We start from the raw sequence: 24609 nt of genomic DNA, 5'->3' as shown, positions 1-24609 counted from the left end.
CCAATGCAAGCGTTTGTACGCGCGGGAACAGTGCGATCCACCATCCAGAACAAACTCTGAGCCAAACTGAAGTACTAGAAAAAAAGTTCCGTCTTGAACCCCGGTATAAAACGAGCCCAGCCTTCATGAGAGCAGCTCCTTTCGGGACAGGGAAGTCCAGCCTGCTGGCGTTGTGCGCTCTGCTGCTGGATCCTGGCGTCACTCCAGAGTCTAGCTTCACTTAAAGATAAACTGGATCCAGCCATGTCCAGCCTCTTGTGTGAACTCTGGTTTCATACAGAAATGCAAAGACTGAACAACCACAAATAGATATGCATCATTTTTTTTTTATCTCCATTCCCACTGTATGATGTGTACTGTGTATTCATGTCATTAAGATTCATGTGAGGCAAAGGCTTTAAATTATATGTGTATTTTACTTATGAAAAGCTTAATTCAGTACAGTTTACTCTCCACTAAATCCTCGGTTTAATCTGCCGCCTGGCCGAGGACAACGTCACATTAGTAACTGAGATTGTCGGTGGGCTTTCTTTACTACAGAAACTCACAGACCACATAGTTTGTGCTTTATCCGAATGTTACTGTGCTCGAATGAAACCGCTCAATCTTTTTCTTGAATATATAAAACATTTGATCTTTTATTTTACATATAACGACCAACAAAGAAATGAACAAAGAACAAAAAATAAATAGTGTGCTACAAATAAGCAGTTTCGGAGTAGGTATAAAATGCAAAAAGCAACGACACAGGGCCTGCAATGGATGTATTACGTAAGTCTGGTATATTGTGTTGATGGATTTTCCAGAAGTTTCCCAGGCTCTCACACGGAGACATACAGTGCAGTCAAATGATATTAGGACACCGATATGTTTTTCATGGCTTTGGCTCTGAGCTCCAACACTGGATTCGAAATGAAAAGGTGACGATGGGGTAAATATGCAGACTTTCAACCTTATCAGTTTTTGGCGAGTGTTCTCATCCATACCGGGTGAACTGCACAGGATTCACAGCCAACTCAGTCTTGGGAGGAACAGCGTGTCCAAAAAATGTCTCTAATTTCTACACACTTATTCAAAAGTGAATGCAAGCATGTTCAAATTAAAAGTCAACACCTATAACCACAGGTAAGGCAAAGTTGATCAGTCTGACAGAGGTAAAGATATCCGACTCCTGGACTGCCGATGGAAACGGCAGTGGAGGAACAGAGTCACTGAAACCTCATTGATGCCCATGACAAACAAAGTCTTTATCCCCTAACGTTTACGTTTTCTGCTCAAGAGCAGAATTTAGAATGTTTGGTTGTGCAGTGAAGCTTTGTGCTCTTGCCTTTCAAAAGGTAACAAAGGAGAAAATGTTCAATCAGACTCAGCGGCAGGTGAGGCAGAGGGTGGAGCCAGCTACTCCGGCAGCAGGTCGTCTCCCAGCTCTTCATCCGCAAAGTCGTCGTCCTCCACGCGCTTCTTGGCTCCCGTCTTTGGTCTCTCCATCTGAGGTCCCAGGGGGTCCACATAGGACGCGTCTGCACACAAGAGGAACAGAAGATTTACTCATTGTGAAACACCCTGGGCCTTATTTCCCAATAACCATCAATCTTAGAAGTTAGGCGCGTTTCTAAAAACACAACGCAAATTTCTACATGTTTTCCAAACTAGCACTGAAAGAAAGTTTTCAAATTAAAATTAAAAGTAGAAATACCATACTATAAAAATACTCAGTTGGAAGTTGGTCAAGGTGGAGCTAATATGAACTACTTTATGTACTGTTGGGGGGTTTAATTTATAACAATTCATCATAATTTATAAGCTGATTATATGTTTGTATCTAAAATGTTAGTCCAGTAAAGTAAAGTAACTAGTAATCCTAGCTGTTAAAGAAATGTAGTGGAGTAAAAAGTATAAGATTGCCCTTGGAAATGTAGTGGAGTTGATGTAAGTATAAGTAGCAGAAAATGTAACTACTCAAGTACAAGTGCATGTGCATGCTGTTAAGACCTTTTTCAAGTCGCCTGTCTGTTGTGCTGAAGATGATGCGGATGATTAGGTAACACTGCTTGTCTAACTGTCTGTAAGTTGTGCTACATGTTAAACATGCATCCTTCCAAAGAAAAGAGAAGATAGAGAACCTCAGATAACGTCATAATATATTACACAGGACATAAGGAGGACTATCTCAACAGAATCTGCAAATCAGTTGTTAGATTTATGTGTGTGTTTCAGTTTAGTTTCATTTTCTGATTTTTTTTTTAATTTAAGCATCATCGCTCATTTTACATCAAACATCACTTAACAAAGAACATTAGTGTTTATGATAAAAGTATAGACTTATAAATGAACAAAAACAAAAAGCCTAAATAAAAACGTAGCCTTCGGTTCCTCCAGAGCTTCTTGAGATGTTACTTGTCTCCTACGAGTGCGAAGGAGTCAAAAATGATCTATGGTCATTTTTAAGACTGTCGTCAGTTACAATGTTTTTGGGAAATACGCCTCAAGCTTGAGAAGGTTCGTAAGAGTTTTGGGAAACGAGGCCTTGATCTGTCTATGAAGAATTTCCAGGTAGTAGATTATCTTTGAGTTCAATGCCAAAAGAAAATGGATTTGCCATTTCATTTTTTTAAATATGAAATAAATACATATACATATATATATGCTGATTATGCATTGTATAGTTGTCTTGGCAACACTTTACTTTAAGTCCACCTTTTTTACATTTATAAGCAGTACAGGAACATTTAATAAATTGTTTATGATACAATATGATATTGCAATATGGAGCTTTAGGGACATTTTAAGTGTTTATTAATGTACAGTAGACGTCAACAATTATATGAAGACATGTTTTATATTATTACAGCTGTGGTTTACTACATTGTCATGCGTTATCTGCTTTGCACCAACATACACTTAGGGGCGCCCACAGGAAGAGTTATTGTTGTAAACAAGTACATTAATAAACACTTACGTCAGCTTACAACTACATTATAGTCTGTTATAAACCATTTGTTACATCTTTATGTACTGCTTGAAAATGCTAAATAGTGGGACTTTAAGTAAAATAATACCGTTCCCTCTCTTAGTTGTTGCTGTTAAGAACTGCAAGAACTGTTCGTCTTCTCAAGGTCCATCAGCGACTGAAAAAAATAAAGTCCCTCGCTCTACTTGTTGTGGGAAATATTGTCGTAGGTGAAAACTGGTCTGACTATGTGATTCTATAGTATGTAAACATATGAGAATTGCTGTGTAAGTGTCCAGGAACCCCAGATACAGATAAAAAGGATAACCAGTGACACAGCTAGTATCGTGTCACTGATTACAGAGGTGAGGAGAGAGACAGAGAGAAAATACTAGGTTTTCCTCACCTAGTTCCTTTGGGCTGCTGGCCTCGTACGGCTCACTGGAGGCAGGAAGTGACCTCATCTTGGCGCTCAGACGTTCTCCTTTAGTGCTGTTGCTGCTGTTGCTGCTGTCTGCAGAAAACACATAAACACAATTGAATTCAGCAGATTGGTCATAATCTGAATCGGTTCTTCTGACACATTTAAAAGGTGTTTAACTCTACCTCAAAACTGGACCAATTTATAAATTTGTATGAATATTATGTATATATGTCATGTGCAGGGCTCCTGGACAGTTAGATTTTCCTAAAATTAACTCGTTTTTCACACACAATGAAAACAAATCATTCAGCAGAAGACTATTCCTTCCTGAAATAAAGTCATAATTTATCCGGTAACAGCTGACCAACATGACTTGTCATGCATTTATTTGCATTTCCAAAGCTTTTGTTGTTCTCTGTCTGCGTTTATATCACTGTTGGTATATGAAAATGCCAGATATGGTATGAGAAACTTCACTGACTCTTGGTATCCTTAACCATTTAAAACCCAACTGGATAAACTCAAAACAGCACAGAGGTCAAACTGAAACGAAGCTCGTTTTTCTCACTTTCTGAAAAGTCAACATGATGGAGATGTGAAACTGGAAGCTATGAGTCTGTCTGTGTCTTTGTCTATTTGTGTGTGTGTGTCTGTGTGTGTGTGTGTGTGTGTGTGTGTGTGTGTGTGTGTGTGTGTGTGTGTGTGTGTGTGAGAAAGAGAGAGAGAGTGTGTGAGCGTATTGGGGCTTTTTTTTTGTCTCATATACCCTGACAGCACTACATCACACGTCATCTTCCAAATGTGTTAAATTGAGCAGATTTTAAACAGAATATTTGTTAAACTCCTTTAAACGAATAAAAGTTGACACTGGTACAATGTTTTTTTTCCAAACAAGACATAGGCTGTGGCTGAAATATCTCCCTGGTTACTACATAGTGCGCTACATTCACTGTGCTACATTTTATTTGAGTGTGTAAATGCATCCACATATAGTGCCCTCAAAAATGTGCTACTTTCTGCTAACAATCCCACAATGCAATGTGCCACATTTTATAGATGCAAAAAATACAACTGGGCAGTTCTACAGCTGTCAGTGAGGATGTAAGATGATGATAATTAGTAAGTGTCTGAAATCTTAAGTTACTTCTCACTCCTGAGTAAACGGAGCGTCCGAGATATAGGGAGCAGTGAGCGAGCGAACAAGGGGGTGGTTTTCGGACACAGCCATAGATCCGGGAAGTGTCAATGTTTAGGCTTTGTTTATGGTTTTCTATTTTGAGTAGGTTTGGTCAAGTTTACTTTCGTACTACTACCACTTGGAGTGGCAGAACCTGAATTATTCAACCATTTGCCCATTGCTTTTGACCATCTACAGCATTTTGACTTATGTGCTTGCTTGTTAGCTACTTTTAGCCACTCTCAGTCACAGCATGAGGTGACTTGGGTGTGTGGGTGGTGTGTCCGGTGCGATTTGCTTATTGTAGCTAACCATAAAAATTCTACACATCAGCCTCGCACAAACCTATTTGGGTGTCTATTTTCCTCCTAAAAACAAACAAACAAAGTCCAGCTATTTAGCATTTATTAGCAATATATAAAGATTTAATAAATGGCTTATAATACACTATAATGTAGTTGTAAGCAGCTATAAGGACATTTGAAGTGTTTATGAATGTAAAGCATTTGTGAAGTATTTGTCATAGAAGACATATTTTATATTATTACAAATGTGTTACTATAATATCATTCATGATCTGTTGATACACCAGCCTCCACTCATGGATAAAACATTTATTATACAGTATGTTTTTAAACTATACCATCGATTAACCGAAATGCAACTGGTTCAATCCCTGCAACAGTCTTACATCCTTCTACAGTGCCCTTTAGCAGGACACTTGAGTTACAGCAAGCAGCTCGGGTCCAAATCATGTTAGCCACTGAGCTAGTACTCTCCACAAGATGTAACGAATATTTTGGAGATTGTGTTTATGTTCAAGGTTCAGATGACAGACTGACAAAGGCACTCTGGCGAGCAGAAGGACAAACATGATTACAGACAGCAGCAGCCCACATCTGGCTGCCAGGTAACCTTGGAAACTGATGAGAGCAATGGCAGAAAGCTGAAAAACAGGAAGGAGAAGGAGGCCCGATATTCCACCTTCCCTCACAGTCTTAAACTTCTCACAGAGGCCTCACAAACTGCTGGCAAACTGAAACCTCTACTGGCAAAAGGACTTTCTTTTTCCCCATTTTTTTCTTTTCTTGGACAGTCTCAGTGGCATTCCTCTTATAATTCACATCTGGGAGACACAGAAACAAGGGATGACACTATGGGTTGAAAGCCAGGCCTAAAATGAATCACATGTAACAGTTTCTATAACTAAAGTTGCTATGAGTAAGTCTTATACACCTGCACAGCAAGAATGGCCATAATATTTCTGCGAGGGGTTGACAGGGATGTTGATCAGTATCGATGAGCCAACTTTCTGGCTTTTGCAAATCGCTTTACTGCTCAAACTTATTTGGAAAAACCCCTTGGAAGATTACATGAATATAAAAAGGCTTAAATGTAGTCTTCAAAAACCCAACATGGGTCAACCCTGGACTAAATGAGTTTATTTATTTGAACAGTGAAATAAAAAGAGCACCAAAAATATTGAAGGGAAAAGTGAGTGTCAGCACATTTTGACACACCTTTCTCTTGCTCCGTGATGGTGGTTTTACCAGATTCACATCAAACAATGACGCAAGTTTGGCGGCGTGAGAAAACTAATCCTCAGCCTCACCAGGGCACACACACAATGTACAGTGCTGCAACTATGCAGACTTTACAGAAAAGAGGGAAAACTCTCAGGTGCACTTGAGGTTTTCTCAAATATCTGAAAAAGGTTTGGGCGATCCCTCACTCCTCCTCCGTGAAGAATTGTGTGCAAACACTGACTGCAGTCCAACATCACAGATACCTGTCAGAAAATTTCTGAACCAGGTTTGTGTGTCTTGACTATAACACTATAGTCAGGTTGCTTAATTTGTGCACTTACCTTGGGAAAACTGTTCTGCAGTGTCCCTTTGCAGCTCAGATGATTTTAAGTAGTAAAAGGATTTGCATGAATTTCTTTTGCAGTATGAGTGTACATATGCAGTACTTTTATGTATTATAAGATTGATATGAAGCAAAGGAAGTGTGTAACATATTTTGCTATTGGAATCTGGCACAGCTGAAAACACAGAGGCCAAAGACTGTATGATACTGCTGTGGTTAGAGGGCAGTTCAGCCCAATATTCTCACTTTTTAAATTTTATTGTAGCATCTTTCAACATTTTAAACTCTTCTAATGATCCAAGGCCTATTGAAATAAAACTGAAAGTAGTAATACGTTACTGCTAAATAGTACAAAATGAGCTGAAAATTCACAGTTTATGTGATTTATTGCTAATAGTTCTGCTGATTACTAATACCATAGTTTGGAAACTCACAAAATTATGTAATGCCCATTTAAGTTGAAGTTTTCTCTGTCAATTCTCGTGGAAAGTAACTTTGCAAAGTAAGATCTAGTGTTTCTGCAGTGACCCAAAGTGGGCGCAATTAAATTTGTTTTGCACAGCAAATGAAGAATAATCTCTAACTGAACCAACATTACACTTTATTTTTATAGACCCAGTAAAGATAAAATACAAATTCCCAGTTTCATTCTTGAGCAGTTTATTCAGGCTGTAGCTTGATCTCAGATGTGTGACGTTCTCTGGAATGCAACAACTGAGAAATGATTGGAATGAAACGAAGTCAGCTCTGGTTTTCTAGATCTCCTTGTCTAAGTCTCTAATGAACAAGAGGCTAGAAGTGCAATCTTACAGCCCAACTGGTTTCACTTTATTATTTTTGAGTAATAACCTTACATACCTCTCCCTGAGTCCAACAGTGGACTGAGTTGTTTAGACTCAGATTGAGATACTGGGCAGCAAAGGAAAAGCACAGTGAGAAGACAGATGAAGATTGGCAGAGCAAGAGAAACAGACGAAAATAAAGATTATAGAGTTTGACTGAAAATCACTCTACACAGACAGGGAACACAGAGAGAGGCAATAAGTGTGCTATAATCGATGAGAGTTCTATTGGTATCTTGAAACCTTCCCTCTCTCACCTGCTTTGACATCCTCTGATATGCCTTAGGAAAGTAAGAAAAGTGTTTGGGGTTTAGTAGAACAACTTAAAACTGTCATAACCAACATCCAGGGATATGCGAGATTGAACTTGTAAGGCAATGTTGAAAAACACCCAGTAACTGTTCGTTTTAACAGATCCAGTTACAGCTCTGGCAGGACGAAACTATTGGACAATAAAAACACACAAGTCTTAGGTTTTCTAAATCTAATTTCTCAGGATACTGTGGAATAATGGACGTTTTGGCAGGGTGGAGCAGCATGCACATTAAAAGGTGTTTAATACATATATCTGAGTACATCACAGGACACTATGGACGCTCAGCCGCACAATTTAGCAAACCTGGGCCGCATTACAGTTTTTGGCAGCTCTGTAGTTTGCCTGGATTTAATCCGAAATTTGTGGATGAGCCAGCTTTCCAGTGTTGGAGCCAATCTAGAGTATGTGTCTTTATTTGTTGAGGACCTGTAGTGACAGAGTGTTAAAACTGTGGTAGAGTTTCTCAGGTGTCTGCTGTGACCTGGAGCTCTCTGTGTTGTCTGGGCTCCTAAAGCTACACGGTCACTCCACTTGAATCAATATGCATCTCAACGGACTTACTGGAAAAGGAAAGCTAAAGGAGTTGGGTTTTATAATTTGAGGAGTAGAGAAAGAGTTTGGCGAGGGAGATTTAGCAAGAAAAGAAACATGCCGTCTCTGTGTTGTTCATATAAATCATATAAAGCCTTTGTGCCTTCAACCTGAAGCTAACATGCAATAGTAGCATTAACACTGGTCTGCATCACATTGCAAGTGCTCTGCTAGGGATAAGTTTTACTTTTGAAATCTCATTAATATTTAAATATTCATGACATTATCTCTGAGTCATTTTATGGGACTTTTAAACAAATGTTTACCAAAATTAATGCTCTGAAAAGGCTTCTGTAATGCCTCCTGTTATCATGTAAAACTTCAAAGACAGGATGCAGGAAATTAATCAACCAATGTGGACTGTAAATCTGACCTGTAACCGTGTCTGACATGTTAGTGACCCCTTTGGGATTAGAGGTGGGATTTGGATGTGTAGTTGTATCTTCCCAACAGTTCCTTTTATGGTCTTAAAAATGATGAAGGATTGTAACAGAACATGACTACCGCCTCCTACTCTGCTCAGGGCTCAGTGCGATGCATAGAGGTATACCCATAATGCTGGCCTTCTTAGGAGAGGTGAAGACAGGTGTGGAGATGCCTAATGACCAGCAGCATGTGTGAACAACAGATAGAAGAGAGAGGGAAGGGGTGAAATACATGGAACAAAAAACACTGAAAATGAGGATGAGCTAAAGAGTATTTGTTAAAGGCCCTGATTCTAATTAAAACCACCTGTGTGTGTGTGTGTGTGTGTGTGTGTGTGTGTGTGTGTGTGTGTGTGTGTGTGTGTGTGTGTGTGTGTGTGTGTGTGTGTCTACATATATAAAAAATAAATGACCTTACCTTACTCTTATATTGGGCATGTTTAAATACTATTGCTGATGCAACAACCAGTTTCAATACCAACACCAAAACAATACTTAATGTCTAAATTTGGTAAAATGATGATTTAAATCCTAAACTGTCTGATTAAAGAATAACACGATAAGTGCATGAATTTTTAAACAGCATCTGATTCTGGCTTTTAATACTTGACAGTTTTCAAAACACTGTGCTAAAGACACATTTAAATCTGTTATAAAAAAGTATTGCAGTTTGGAACATAGCCTTACCTATGCTAACAATATATGCTGATGGTGTTACAAAATGGTAAATGTAATGTTCAGGGTTTCTACACACTTCTAACTTCAATCAAGTCCCCAGTTTTCGTATATTGGACAATGTGTTTCTACACCTAGTTACAGTAAGAGTCTTGTATGTTATGGTGACTGACTCACCAGCACTCCCCTCTCTGCCTTCTCTCCGACCTCTGGCACTGCCCTCCCGCCCCGACTTCACCCTCTGCAGGAAGAGAGAGAGGGGGAGAGGAGGGGGAGGAGGGGGGTTGGGGAAATTAAGACTAGATTCGCAGACAAGGAATAAATATTTGTAATCAGCGCTTTAAATGGTGTTTAACTTAAGATAAAAATATTTATCTTTCCCATTTACAGATTTTTATCAGTTTAGGTGCACTCTAATGTGCACTCCAAATGAAAAAGCAGAGACGTTTCATGCTAGACTGTTGAATTCTGGCGACATGTTTTGCCGTTGCTGAGCCTGTGCTGCTACTTGCCTCTCTCTTTATTGGTCTTTCCTTCTGTGTCTCATAAATTAAGTCAGTTTTACTGCCATGAAAACTATTTGTGAAACTAATACCATCTAACAAAAGGCTATGCATTAACATTTAAATAATATTTAAATAATAATTAAATATTATGGAATTGAACATTAAGATATGAAAAAGTAAGTATAAACGTCACATGTAATCAAGTGCCACATTTCCAGTTTGTGTGGAATAAAGTAGAAGGGGAGTCAATTGCAGAAACATCCAAACAATGAGCAGTTACCAATAAAGAGGGAGACTAAATAAAAAATAAAAATAAAAACAAGGAAAGGGGAAATACCATGAAAAAATAACACACTTAGCATAAATATAACATCGACAAGAACAGTGATTTAATCTTCCTCATTAGTTTTTGGTTCTAACCATTTTCTCATTCATCATTTCATAAACTATGCAGTCATATTGTAGGATCACTTGTTTTTCGCTGTCATTCAGTATGGAGTATTCTGGGATTAATGAGTGCAACCCTCTGTCTCGGCCTGTCGCTCTGTAGAAATGTTTCTCTGGTTCAGCAGCGTCTCTGGGCTGATTTAAGAGCAGCTGGTTGTGATTTGACAAAGTCATCCTTCTCATCTGTTCTTGGCTCTGATGAATATCTCCACAGGACAAAGGCACAGTTCTGTTACTCTGAATCTTCTGCAAAACTTGACTGACCCCAGACCACTGCCAGATTTGTGATTCACTGGCCTGTCATCAATTTTGGGTGTGGACCTTAAAGTCTGGGAGCCACCGTAGATACTAGTCATACCATCCTTCCATATATGAAGGATGCAATGCAGAATTCATTTAAATTATTTGATGTTTGGGGCTTTTGGGAGATTTTCTCGCTCAGCTTTTATTCAGAGTTGGAGGGAGTGAAAAATCCTACATCATAAACAAAACAATAGATGTAACAAAATATTCCTATGATTTTAGAATGACCATTAAAAGGGGAGTTCAACCGATTTTACACATTAAAATCTGCTTACAAGTGTCAGGGGGTACTACTAAGAAATGTGAAAAAAGTTGTTTAAAGTCTTCTGTGGACCCAGTGGGAGTTGCGTGAAGTCTGAGAAACAAAACATTGGTTGTGGCCCGAAGAAGACAAGTTTGAAAATGAAAAGAAAAACCTGGGTGTGGAGTTCAAAAGAAGTGAGGTTACTATACCTCTGTAGCCTGTTCCTCATCTCTGCTTCAGGCTACATTAGCCATTACTAGCAAAACACATTCCAATCTCCAATGCCAGATTTTCAACAAATGAAAAGATGATGTCTCTGGTTCTGCTGCATCTATTTTGATCCTTTTTTTATGTCAACTGTTAATTGTGCGCCCAACAGTGTTATGGAAGTGCAAAGCCAAATTTGTGGAGTAACTACTGACCCAAAATGATAAGAAAAGAAAATAAGGATAGAGCAGAGAACTAAAGAGGATGTCAGTTTGGCGTATACTGAAGCAAGTCTTGTAGGACAACGTTCAGTTTGTACAGATTAACATCACAAATGTCTCAACAAATCAGATATAAGCAAACGTTACTTGCCAGTCTAGGGAAACTGAATGTAGCATCAAACCTGTGAATAATTCTTTGAACAAAACAACTGTTTTATATGACCCAGCATTAGTGTCAGCCAGGTGTTAAACAGCTGTAAAGCATCTGCTCTCCTCTCCCCTCAACTTGGTTTGATTCATGGAAAATCAACAGAAAAAAAAAACAGCTGTTTTTCATGCATTTCTGGTGTGGAGACCACTGACCGTCTACATGGCATAAGGAAACGTGTGCGCTCACAATCAGCTGGTTCTTGCCCAAGAAAAGACGACAGGATGCCAAGACGTCGGTGAGGAAAAGATTATCAATGATAGCTCACAAAAGGTCTGTAATATATGACTGCAAAGCAAGAAGGTCGTCTATGAAGCTGCATAATGTTAATATTCAGATGTATTACATTATTCAATGTTATATCATTAAACTAGGCTGCTTGTATAAGGTTAGTTTGTGTAAGTAAATCTACTGTAAATAAAGTAAACATACTAGGGCTGTTTCAAGTTACACATTAAACACATTTAATCATAGTGAGTTATATTTTTGATGCACCTGTTAAACCAGAATATTTTTTATCTCATCTCCATTTTTGTTGATTAGGTCTTAATGTTTTGGTTTTTCTGCAGAGCAATACCAACAGATCTACTGTCAATTAAACACTGTGGGCGGTTCTGACATCCTCTTCATTGGATTTTCTGGTGATAAAGTCTGTGTTTTGTCTCTGCACTTTCTGTAGTTTTCTACATCTAATGGGCGAATCACTATCAGGTTGTAGCAACTGGTGATAAAGAACGGCAGAACAGATGCTTATTTACGCGAAAATGCTACAACTATTTTAAAAGTTAACGGTAAAGGTGCGACAGCCAAGAGAGATATACCTGTTCTTTGATCTCCTTCATCTTCTCCACCTTCTTCAGCTTGGTGGCATATTCTTGGATTTCCTTCAATCCCATGTCTGTGCACAGCCTCACCAAGAAACGCAGACCTGAACACAAAAAACATACACAGAGTTTTTATTTTATTTACACTCTGATCAGTGGGTTATGTGCTGTTTTTCAAGATTTGTGTTGAAAATTGTGTAACAAACAGGATGAATTACATTCTACGTTTTCTGGAAACTTGCGATGGATGTCTTTATATGTTTCCAGAGCTTTCTGGTAGTTTCCTGTAAAGAAAAAAGAAAAGGATGTTCACATCTTTAACTGAATCCATTGTTAGTTCACTCAGCAAAGACAGGCTAGGTCAGTGGTTCTGAAACTGTTAAGTTAAACAGCTGTTACTCTCTCCCTCACTTACCTCCTCACAAATGGTGAAGACGCAACTTAATTTCACTCAATCACAATTTCTGGGAGTCTAGTCTTTTATATGATCTGGTTTTAAGTATCGAACTGGCAGAGAAAAGGCAGTTACATATAACTTTGCAGCGCCATGAAAAATAACAGAATCATTCTCACCACTTCTTCTGTAGCAGCTTGCTACCATTAGCTGCCACTTCACCTGTGTTGGTCTGAGAAAAACAGCAGAAAGACATTAACTCAGTATGAACACATAACCCTGCACTGAACATGTTTTTTTTTTTTTTTTTTTAAAATTGGTAAAAATAATTTCTGAATTCAGCGGGAATACAAGCAAAATCAAATCATCTATCCTTTTTGTTTGAGTAGAAAAACAAATCAAAAAAACAAAACTGCTTCCAGATGAGAACAAACTTCATGGTTGATGAAAGAATACTAACACAAGAATCAAAACAAGATTAAATAAGACTTCACTTATTTAATCTATAAGAATCACTTCATTTCTTAGTCATAAACGTGTAGAAATAACATTTCACAGATATTTCTCAAATTTTTTGGCATTATACTAGTATCTTATAAAGTGCTCTAACTACTGATTACTTACTGTATAAGTGTGGCTCTTTCAAAGTACAGAATGGCCTTTTCACAGAACTGAGTCTCGATGTAGTACGCCCCGAGCCACTCAATCACATCGATGTTTGAAGGGAAGTACCTGAAGGACTTGACAGCGCAACCAAATAACATCAGAGCACTTATATAGGCCTTGTTCACTTCAGGAATCTACTGACCCACAATGGAACATGTACCCGTTGCGCAAGAAGCCAAATAGGTAACCAGAGCTGAAATTTTAAACTTAATCAATTAGTCCGCAGACAGAAAAGCATTCAACTGTAATTCTCGTACCTCGTAGTAGTACTGGAAAGCCTGGGACTTGTCCCCCTCGCCATCATGCAGCTCTCCCAGTTTGGCCAGTGCCTGGGGGTCAGTTGGGGTTACACTGATGACCTGCATCAACCACTCGATTGCCTGCTGGGGATCCTCCAGAAGCTCATAGCTGAGACCAGTGAGTCAAGGACCAACAGATGCTCACATGGGGATGGGTCGAGTTGCAGGTCTGAATCCCTAAACTGACACCTTCCTAGCAACAACTACCGAGGTACAATTGTTTAAAGCAGTTAAACCTCATAACACACAGACAAGCACATTCCCAAACACATAGAGAATGACAGTTCTCATCAGTAGGATACAGGTGGGCCAGCTGGTACATGACTTGGGCACTGTTCCTCAGAATGGCGTGGAGCTTCAGGAAGCAGTCCAGAGCCTCCTCCAGACGATCCAGTTTCTTATATGTTAGACCTGTTACAGGTGGAAGGGGAAAAAAAAAAAACTGTCAGTGAACTTTTGGTCTATAGCAACTCCAGCAACTTTAAATCAGCTTTAAAAAATATTTTTACGATAACAATGTATCAATAGCCATTCGGAAAACAATGAATCAATTTAAAAGGTGTTTGGCTTGTAGTGATGAACTTAGAGAGAATTATCACCTGAATCTGCAGCTCACCTCAGCTTTACAGAGCTTTATAGTGAGTTTCAACTCATTGTTAAACTGTCCAGTCAAAAACTTTACTGTTTGGTTCAGTCACAGCTCTCATAATGTAGTTTTCGGCCAGTGAACTGCAATGTGCTACCACAATATAATAAATGCAGGTGTTACCCAGGTTGTAGAGGGCCTCAGTGCAGGAGGAATCATTCCTAAGTGCTTCTTTGTAGAACTCTGCAGCCTTTTCATAGTCTTGTTTGGCAAACACAGTGTTGCCCTTGTTGATAAGTGCTGCTGGGTTGTAGCGATCAGCGTTCATGGCGAGATCAGCGTATCGGTCAGCCTGGTCATAGTCCTTCTCCTGATAGAGGGCAAAGATCAGAAGGAAACATCTACTTGTAGCAGGATGGTTCTAGTGTAAAATAACCTCGACAGCAAACATCCACTATGCTGATGTGTCTTTGAACACTTGAACAATTTCATAGCAAAACTATTTAATCTAATTCAGGCATTAAGCTCTGACAAGAAAACCAAACCTGTGTTTTTTCTCAATATTTTTGATGTTTAGTCATTGAAGAGTCGTACCAGGAAGTAGAGGAAGGAGAGGTTGGTGGCTGCAGCGCTCTTCACTCTGCTGTCCTTCTTCTCAAATGTTTTCAGGGTTTCAACTGCCTGATAAAATATTTTAAAGCCATTAGGGAAACATTTTACACCGGCTTTCCTCTAGTTTATTACTATAATACTTAATTGACTATGGTGAAAGCCAGTCTCCCCAGTATGTAACACACCTAAAACCATAAAAACCAATGTTCTTATACATTTTGAATTAAAAAACTCCATAAATTTCCCACATGCTAATTCAATTATGCGATTTATTGGTTAAATAAATATTACTTCCAGCAGCAAATATCCGAATATGTCAAATGTGAAACATATCTATAAAGGAAAACCAAAGTAAATCCAAACAATAGAATTTTAGGAATTGAATTGTAAAATTACATTAATAATTTTAAAAATGTCCACCTACTCGGCCAAGGTTATTCCCAGCATTTATTGTACAACTTCATGACTGTCTAAAAAAGTCAACTTAAAAAAACTTAAAAACACACACACACACACACAGCTGCAGCAACCATCTGAATTTTTGACATACATAGAAATTTAATTAACATTTAATTGGTTGTTATGCAAATGTAAGTGCATTACTTACTAGGGAGATTTCCAACAGCATTAGAGTGGGAACATTATCATTTTGACAAACCACTAGCTAGGCTACAGCTGCAATGATGCCGCAGCTTACACCACAACCACCACTGTCTGTAGACAGTCTAAATGCACTACACACACATGCATTAGGTGTAACGCCTGTGAGTACAAGACAGTTGGCTACTGCAGTTATAATACTGTAACTGGAGAGACTTTGGAGTTGCTCAGTGTTGTCTGTCTAATGTTAGCCACAGAGCAGCTCCACTGGCACAGCTGCAGTTCCTTGAGAGCTCACTGGTGTATTATTGGTTGTAATTTCCTCCCTGCTCCCAGATTTTCCTTACTGGTGTGTGGGTTTAAACCAAAAACTTCTTCTCCAATGTCTTTTGGCAGTGCTGTTATTTGGAAAAGGCATGCTTAAAGGCATGCTGAAGTAGTAACATGTCAAGGGGAAAAAAAAAAACGAACATGGAAACAGAAGGCACACATACCTCAACCTTAGGCATGCAAATGGGAAGGAGACAAGACAAAAGCAAGAGAGAATGAAGGGCAATGAGAAGGGGGAAATTTGAGTCTGACTGATGCTGCTCTGCTGAAACAGCCTTAGCAGGAGAAAACGGACATATTTAAACAGAGGACAACAAAGACCAGATCATCCACATGTTACATATGTTCACCGGGAAATACCACTCACGTAATGAATTTATGAATATAGCTGCTACTCTGCCAGAGACAGTATTTTTGACGGTACCTTTTCAGATTCGAAATTCATAAAACAATCACACAACAGTGAGGATAAAAAACAAACATGTTCTGTGTGCAAAGTCAGTCCCTTATGTAACTGGATTACATTTGGTAATTATATTACATATTATTGAGATTTTAGTTTTAAGCATTCACATGCAATGTTTGGTTTTGAACTTCTGGCTTTAAACTGGGAAAAATCTGCACATTCTCCAATACTACATATATTACACATTGGCAAATATTAGTAAGGTCTGGCTTGAGTTAGCCTAATATGACAGCCGAGGCAAGCTACAAAGTATTATTTATTTCAGCTCTACAATTCCATCTTGAGGTAAAATAATAAGAGCGGTAGGTGAAGTTTGCAGTGCACCTTCCTCTGACCCTGTTGTGGCCCCTAACTGCCACGGAGTTGAGTGGTATTGCCCTTCATGCAGTTGAGACTATCACACTCACCTGGTTGAAGTCCTTCTGTCTGAGATAGGTGATGGCTTTGTTGATCTCTAGATCGTTGGCAAGCTCAACATACTGAGAACTCTTCACCATGTCCACACACCTAAAAAAAACAACAACCATACATTCACAGTAAAAGACTTTGTGTGTCATATCAAATAATTTGTTGGTTGCTGCAAATAGCAAGTATAATTATTTGTTTTATCTTAATATGACCAATAAGCAAGGTGCATGATAGCTGCTGTCCAGGCTGCATTTTGATTTTGTTTGCAAACAAGATGTCGCAGTGTTATACATGTTTTAATCAGTGAGGAAACTTGCTCTGCTAGTTTGTGGAGGAGGTCAAGCAGGAAAGGACAAAAGGGTTACAGCCTCCTTCATACACATTCACTAGAGCAGCAAATGGCAACTGAAAACTGCCCAATCAAAAATATTAAAACAAATTACTTGTGTTTCTGGTTCAGTCTCAGTAGCATTCTCAAACAGAGGCAAATCTGCTGCTCTGAGATTTGAAGCTGCATCTGAAAAACTGCTGGCTGCTGGAAAATTCATGCCAATTTTAAATCTGATTAAGTAGAACTGCACCGAGGGAATACACTACAAGACACCCAATGACATCCAGTTCTGATTTTCAGTCCCAAAACAGAGAATTTATTATTTATAGCATCTGAAACAGTAGTTCAGCAAAAACACTAGTTTAAGGAGATAATGCTTGTTAACATTGTCAGCTATCTCTAATTATACCTACATATCACCTTACCACCATGATATTTTTTTTTCATAAGCATTTCTTAGTCTTTCAAAGGACTGTCACTGAGCTGGAGTGCTCTTGTAAATCGTATGCCCTCTGGTGTTAACACTGTAAGAAGGAAAAAAGCACAACAGTAACAAACCAGTCAAATCCAGCAGCAAAAGAAGTCTCAATACTCGGAGCGATGAGCTTGGCTGCAGTCATGATGTACCTCTCAGCCAGGACTTTTCTATTTACAGCAAGAGATCAGGACAAGAATTCAGGAACTGAACAGTACAATACCACAACTTAAGTCAACAGTAGGATCAGTAAGAAAAACGTAGAGTGTTGTGTTGGTTTTGGTGAAGAGGAGAAAGCGTCAGTGTTTTGGTATAGAAGATAAGGCCAAGACAATTTGGCAAGACAATTATTTTTGGCTGAAGAGAAGTGTGTTTGTATTGTGTGAGATTTTTCTTACAGATCTCTCTCCATCTGGTGAAGCTTGTCATTCTTAATGGCCTCGATGACCATATTTGTACTGGTGTCATCCTGAAAGAGTCAACAAGACAAGGTTTAATCCTGGATGTTGAGCGCTATGTTGAACGATCAACAACGCTTAACTGTGACCATTAGTATTCTGAATATGGTCTGTTGTGACCTACAAAAGAAAGAAGAGTCATTTTGAAACTCGGATGAACTGACATTTGGTTATTTTCGGTCAATGTAAGGTTGGCGGAGACAAAAGATCATTTCTTTGCAGTCATCAACAGCTTGTAATCTCATTCCACCAATAATAAGCCGCAATTTAAGCCACATAACAACTATGTTGGAGGCTTTTTGGGACAATGTAATTCATCTTTAAAAGACTTTATAAAATATGCCATTCCAAAGAATTGTAAAAGAAGAATGACTGAATAGTTAGCATGTACAGTGATAGCCATTATAGCCATCTAGTCTTATATAAATTAAGACTAGATTTCCAACTACAGAAACTTCATGGACAGACAATCCACAGCAAAAGACATAGTTCAATCCACACCATTTGATTGAAGAGTGTTCTTTGGGCAGTGCAACTCAGAAATACCAAAGCAAATATGCTTTGCACCAAAGCATATTTGTTAATAAGTACACATATATTACTGTAACCCACATTAGATGGGATGTACTTGTCTTCATCATCAATGCCCGGAGGGACCGAAATGAGCTTCTGAAAGGCCTTCTTCATCCTCTCCCTATCACCGATGGCGTAGTAGCACAGGATGAGGTTGAAGCCCGTCTTGATGTTGGGGCTCTCACTCATAATGTGTTCGAAAGACGTTATGGCATCAGAGTATTGGCCCATGCGGACAAAGACAACGCCGATATTCTGCATGATCTTGATCCTCATTTCCTTGTGAGCATTGGAGATCTGATCCAGTGCCATTCGGTAGAACTTGATGGCTTTGGGGTAGTTTTTCTGTTTGAAGTAAATGTTGGCCATGTTTACTTTCAGTCTGCCTGGAAGAACAGCACAGATGTAGTTTGAGGGAAAACTAGTACAATGATACAACAAACAATATCTACAAGTCAAATTATTTGCCAAGTATCTGGGGCTATTTCAACCATTGATGGTGGACACAACAGACACAAAAAAATATAACTAATGATTAAGACAAACAGCTTGTATTCAAAAAGCTGGAGGGCCAAAAGCTCTGTTCCAGTCATGTTTATACTTCACATAAAACGCTAGAAGCAAAAGTCGTTTGTACCTTTGTTCAGTATGCTGATATTAAATGCTTGTTAGTTACCAACTTTTTTTGTTTTCCGGTGTTTTTCTTCATCCTATCCATGTTATATATTAATATTTTAAGCAGCAAAGTGCAGTAGTATACTTTTTATTCAAACTATATTTTAAGGATGTTATCCTGATAATTTGTACTTCAGTGTTGCAATGTCAGAACAGAGTTAGAGTAAGGAACATCCTCTCTGGTTTTATTGCCATATTAAATGCCAGATTTTCCGTCCTGCCTGTTTTAGTGCATTCATGAGAGCATGGTTCAAACACATCTGTAATGAGTAATGAAGTCTGCTAACCTGCATTACTGAACATCTTGTTCTTCACAATGACCTGGTAGCTGTTTAGGGCCTCTGGGTACATTTCGTTGTTCGCATACTGGTTGGCAAGGTTGAGCAAAACCTGGTAATGACAGCAACGTTCAATATTTATAAGTGACATAATAATAATGATTTAAAAAAAAAAAAAAAAAAAAAAACAGGCAACAAAATCTGGAACTGATTCATAGAAACTAACTGCAATTTGAATGCGTCTTCTGTGAGCTGTGTCCACGGAGTAGTTAAGTCCACTGGCTCAAGAAATAAACATATGCCCATCTGGCTGAGGATCAAACTCTGCCACATGCGTCTTTTAATGTCTCCCGCTCCAACACGAAAACAACCAAAAGAAAGAGATTTCTCACCATCTTCTAAAAAACATCACTGTACATACAGTAAACAAAGAACATACACAGTAGCTATAAGAAATGTACTTTGCATTCCTGAGTGCATTTCAGTGGTGACATACGTTTCTTATTCCTGATGGTACTTGGCAGAACAAGTCACAATCATGACTAGATATTTCAAGCACTACAGTTGATTTTAGTAACAGAAAACATTTGCACTGCATAAACCAGCAACAGCAAAAAAAATGGTTTCAGTGTCAGTCCCAAGGAGTCAAACAGTAACAGCTTGTCACTAGAGGTAACAAACAGACCAGCATGCAATGCAGATACTGTACAGGACAAGCAGTGTTTTACATAAGAAGTGCTAGAAAAACTCTCTCTTTCTTATTTGTACTAAGGCACCACACTTTGGAAACCACAGGAAATCAATTGTTGAAAAAAAAGGAAAAACAAACAAACAAACAACCACCTTTTTTTTCCTTAAATAACTAATAAAAACCAGACTTAAAGAGTGGGTTTTCCAAAGATAGTAGTTAAGATTTTAGGCGTGTAATTTCAAAGCATAAGAAGTAAAATCTCCATCATTCAATTTCCAGACACTGGAACAACCACTGATATACAGCAGCCTTACTTACTGAGTAGGTGAGGTCTAAATTGATGTGGTCTGCATTGCCAGACTGTTCCCTCTGTCTCACCAGCGCTCTCTCCTTCCTCCCTGCCTCTTTGGCTTTTTCAAGAGCCTGTAGAAAAACATCACACACACACACGCGCGCACACAGTCCATAGGGAGACATGCACATGCCCACACAAAGACACAAACCCACACGCACAGGTCAGCAGAAGTGACACCAACATCCATGTCCAAAATGAACAATACCACAAGCCAGTAAAATCTGAACATACATGAAAAAACGCTGAAAATGAACTTTTGCTATTTTGGCCATACACTTTTTTTAGGTTCAACAACTACTGGCGGAGGAACCAAAAGCTTTATTACAGTGTTGAATTTGATAGAAGGGGCCTCGGATGATACACTTTAACCTGATACTCAATCCAGTGTGCTGGAGTATAGAGCTGACACTATGAAAATTTAATCATTGTTCACTGCCTCACTTGGAGGCCCTTCTCTCCAAATCCAAACAGGCATTATTACTAAACACTATGATAAACAATGACAGAGTCTGACCAGTTGTAAGGCTCCCATGCTCTGCGCCATACAGCTCTCTTCTATCAGGTCATTCACTTTCTTCTCCAGGATCTTGATCTTCTCCTCAGGCCTGCAAGACCACCAACACAGAAATACAATGTGTGATAATGTTGCTAGAAAGCACAAAACCAGCTTCAAAAGACACGGTTGTTTGGAGTCAGTTTAGTAATACATTTTGTGACATGTATCAGGGCAGACACATACATAAATATGTTGGATTTATTCATTTACAAGTTAAAATATGTATATTTTATGACTGTACATATTTGTTATTTGTAGCTCCACTGTAAAGTGTTATCTTATATCAATTGTTTATATAGTTTCTTTTCAAGTAACAATCATACCTAATATCAAGATCTTAAGAGATTCTTTACAGAATCTATAAAAGTCTTTCTAAAAGTCTTTCCAATGCACACTGCTAAGGGGAAAATGCTGAGTTTGATAGCGATCAATTTAAAGAGTGACAACTCACGTGTCCTCATTCATTGCTTCAAGTGGAGGTGCAGGGCCTCTGGACTGGCCTAGAGGGTCAAAGGTCGAGCCTAAAGGTACAAAAAAATTAGACAGGTACAGATCTAATTTTTCCTTACAGATCAATTAATAGATGATTCATACTAATGGAAGGAAAAAAAAAAATTTTCTCAGGTTTTTGAATGACAGATGAAGTAAAGAAATAAAGTAACACTCCTGCTAACTACAGTTTGAGCACCATGCTGTCTCTCTACAGCTGTTCTGTTGTGTTCTGGAAGAATCATTTCCACAATGCAGACAGAAAAATGAGCAGCCACAGAATCACAAGGTACCTGATCACGTAGTAATCTAAATAAACATATACAAAATCATTACAATAGCTGAAATAGTCAATTTTTACTTTTTTGACTTCCTTACTCACCACGGGTCAGGGAGGAGGTGTAGCCTGCTGCTCTAACAGCAGTCATTGGTCGGGCGGCTCCATCCTGTCACATTTTAAAACACAGCACAACACAATATATAGTGATAGCTTGCCTAATGTTCTTCATTTTCACAATTTTCTCAAAAAAAACAGAGCTACTACTAAAGTTGAGCAGTACATGAAGTTGTGAGTGAGCTTTGATTAAATACATGATATTGACCAGTTGTGAAATAAAAAAAAAGTTTGCAAAACCACCAGAAAAACCTGCGACAAAACCTATGTTGGTCAAATTAAAATCACTGCACATGACATACTGAGTAAGTGAGACTAAGTACTGGGGACTAATGCATAACAAAACCTATGTAGAACCTTGAATGCACACTTGAGCGGTCAATCCCTCTCACCTGCACAGCTCCAGTCATGGGTCTGCCCACTGAAGAGGTCATAGGGATCCGAGACTTCATGAAACAACAAGTATAGGATAGGTGAGAATGACTTATGTCATGTTTACCTGGCAATATCTTTTATCATGCAAATATGAGACAAAATATTCAGCCATACTGAGGCTGCAACACATTCATTAAATAGGTATTAGGGCTGCAACTAACGATCATTTCCAGTATCAAATAATCAGCCAGTTATTTTCTTGATTAATCGATTAATAGTTTTGTCCATTATAATTTCAAACAGCTAATGGTTACATATTGAAATAGCTTGTTTTATTCAACCAACAGTCCAAAACCAAAAAAAGATACTCCGTTTTCCATCACATATGACAATGAAAAGCATAAAATCCTCGCTTTTGAGAAGCTGGAACCAGTAAATATTAGTGTCTGAATTACTGTTTGAAAAATGTCTCGAACGATTAAATGGTTAGTGAAATAGCTGGAGATTAATTTTCTGTCAATCGACTAATCAATTATTCAACCAATCAATGCAGCATATATATATATATATATATATATATATATATACATATTTATATATTCGTGTATATTTGAAGTGTTCTTCATTGTTATCTCGGTTATTGTGAGAGTGTGTTATTTCTTTTGACATGTGTTTTTTATCCTGTAAATCTATTTCATGTACATTAAAACAATCATTGCCTTCAGCTTCACATTGTGACACTTAAACACTTAACTCCCATGACGTACTGAGCACTTCTCTCTCACTCTCTCTTTCTCTCCCCATGCATTTATATCACACTGGTGCATGTCATTAACTTTGTATCTTCCATGCCCCTTATTTTGTGCTTTTCCTCTCTGTCCTAATTATGCAGGTATCGCTGACTCTGGAGCTGCAGGATCTGGATCTGCCACTACTACTCAAACCTCATCATTATCATTATTAGTTTTATTATTGTTATCATTATTATTATTAATTGGTGCTGCTATCATTGCTGATGATCTTATTAATAACATTATTGCACCTTTAAGTATCAGTATTATTATTACCATTATAACAACCAGTCTGACATTGCTTGTATACAGCAGTATATACTGCTGTTCCTGGGCTGTTCCTGGTCTCTCGCTCTTCTCTCTCCCTCTCTCCCCACTCTTACTACTCTACACCCCACTCCTCTCCTCTCAACCCAACCGGTCGAGGCAGATGGCTGGCCACCCTGGGTCCAGTTCTGTCACAGGTTCTGTCACAGGTTAAAAGGGAGTTTTTCCTCTCCAGTTGTAGCCAAGTTCCTGATCATGGTGGGAACTGTTGGGTCTCTCTCTATAATACTGTAAGGTTTTGACCTTGCTCTGTAAAGTGCCTTGCGACAATGTATGTTATGTTTTGGCACTATATAAACCTGAATAAAATTTTGACTACCAGTGAATTAATCTGTGCAACAGAGGTGTGATATGTAGTATTATCCAATTAATGTCAATTTTAACAAAGAACTCATACTCTGAAGACAGTCAGTGGAGACCAAAATGTTAGTTTTTATGTGCTGATTCAAAAAAGGGCTGCAAGTGTTGTAAGTTTTCCAGATCAAATCTAGTTCAAATTTGTTAAATTTCACTTTACTTACTCCAAAGGAAGAAGCTAAAGGCCGAGCTCCAATGGCAGTGCCGGGAAATTTGGCAGTCATCTGGCAAATTGAAGACATGACATTTTTACATGGGTATTAACAAATGAGTGCAATTAGGATATTCTTTACCCTCCCTCGGTCTCTCTCTCTTTCTCTCTCTCTCTCACACACACACACACACACACACACACACACACACACACATACAAAATACAGTCGGTGCTCACCGGGGGTCTTCTTCCATGACTTGTCCTCACTGCTTGCTGGAAGCCCACATCATTCTCCAACTCCTTGAAATGGGTAATAATTAGTTAACTCTCTAATAATAACTAGTCCTCATTCTTTACACACCCATTTGTCCAATGCAAAAGTAGCCTTTGTCAGCGCACACGCAAATTAATAACTTCAGATAAATACATGTTGGTCCTAACTCGCCTTGTATTTAGCATTAATTGTATAATTGTTGGTTACACTTGAAAGCAAACGGTTTAGAACTAGGTAATATAGCATAGTTGCTAGCTCACCTCGGAGTCAAATGTTGGATTATAGTCGTTGTAACCCGAATAAAGATCCTCCTCCTCTAGAGCCAGATGCACATTTTCCATTTCTCTTTCTCCAGAGAGGCGGTGTAACGAAATGTTCGCGAATATAGAAAATGAACACTTATCTGCGCGAAGTAATGGCAAAAGCAGTTTGTTGTCGTTTTAGGGATTCAATCCCACGATTAAGA

The 24609-nt window shown here is 38.6% G+C and overlaps 1 protein-coding gene across 3 annotated transcripts; it reads right to left on the bottom strand.

The window, feature by feature from the left end:
• Positions 1-454: 454 nt before the first annotated feature.
• ift88 (intraflagellar transport 88 homolog) lies at positions 455-24582 on the bottom strand. Of its 3 annotated transcripts, XM_040148931.1 has the most exons (26): positions 24404-24582; positions 24107-24169; positions 23880-23939; positions 22258-22311; positions 21854-21917; positions 21434-21503; positions 20941-21031; positions 20390-20494; positions 19390-19492; positions 18467-18813; positions 17795-17865; positions 17480-17566; positions 16590-16689; positions 15881-15886; positions 14769-14855; positions 14358-14544; positions 13891-13999; positions 13547-13697; positions 13248-13363; positions 12803-12855; positions 12448-12513; positions 12227-12333; positions 9447-9510; positions 8720-8767; positions 3357-3464; positions 455-1520 (listed from the first exon to the last, which is right to left on the bottom strand). In XM_040148931.1, the coding sequence occupies exons 1-26, from the start codon at positions 24482-24484 to the stop codon at positions 1399-1401; spliced, it is 2520 nt and encodes an 839-aa protein (XP_040004865.1). In that variant the 5' UTR covers positions 24485-24582; the 3' UTR covers positions 455-1398. The 3 variants fall into 3 exon arrangements, with proteins under 3 accessions (XP_040004865.1, XP_040004867.1, XP_040004866.1); XM_040148933.1 differs by lacking the exon at positions 8720-8767; XM_040148932.1 differs by lacking the exon at positions 15881-15886.
• Positions 24583-24609: the final 27 nt, after the last annotated feature.

The sequence above is a fragment of the Xiphias gladius genome, chromosome 16 (assembly GCF_016859285.1).
Source record: "Xiphias gladius isolate SHS-SW01 ecotype Sanya breed wild chromosome 16, ASM1685928v1, whole genome shotgun sequence".
Taxonomy (NCBI): Eukaryota; Metazoa; Chordata; class Actinopteri; order Istiophoriformes; family Xiphiidae; genus Xiphias; species Xiphias gladius.
This window is presented reverse-complemented; position numbering and strand designations above follow the sequence as displayed.

Excerpts from the sequence above, each read along its gene's own strand:
- ift88 (XM_040148931.1), bottom strand. The coding sequence starts at position 24,484 with ATGGAAAATGTGCATCTGGCTCTAGAGGAGGAGGATCTTTATTCGGGT. Across the intron at positions 8,768-9,446 it reads AGGCAGAGAGGGGAGTGCTG|GCATCTCCACACCTGTCTTC; the intron begins GTGAGTCAGTCA and ends GCTGGTCATTAG. Across the intron at positions 3,465-8,719 it reads TAAGAAGGCCAGCATTATGG|ACAGCAGCAACAGCAGCAAC; the intron begins GTATACCTCTAT and ends TGTTTTCTGCAG.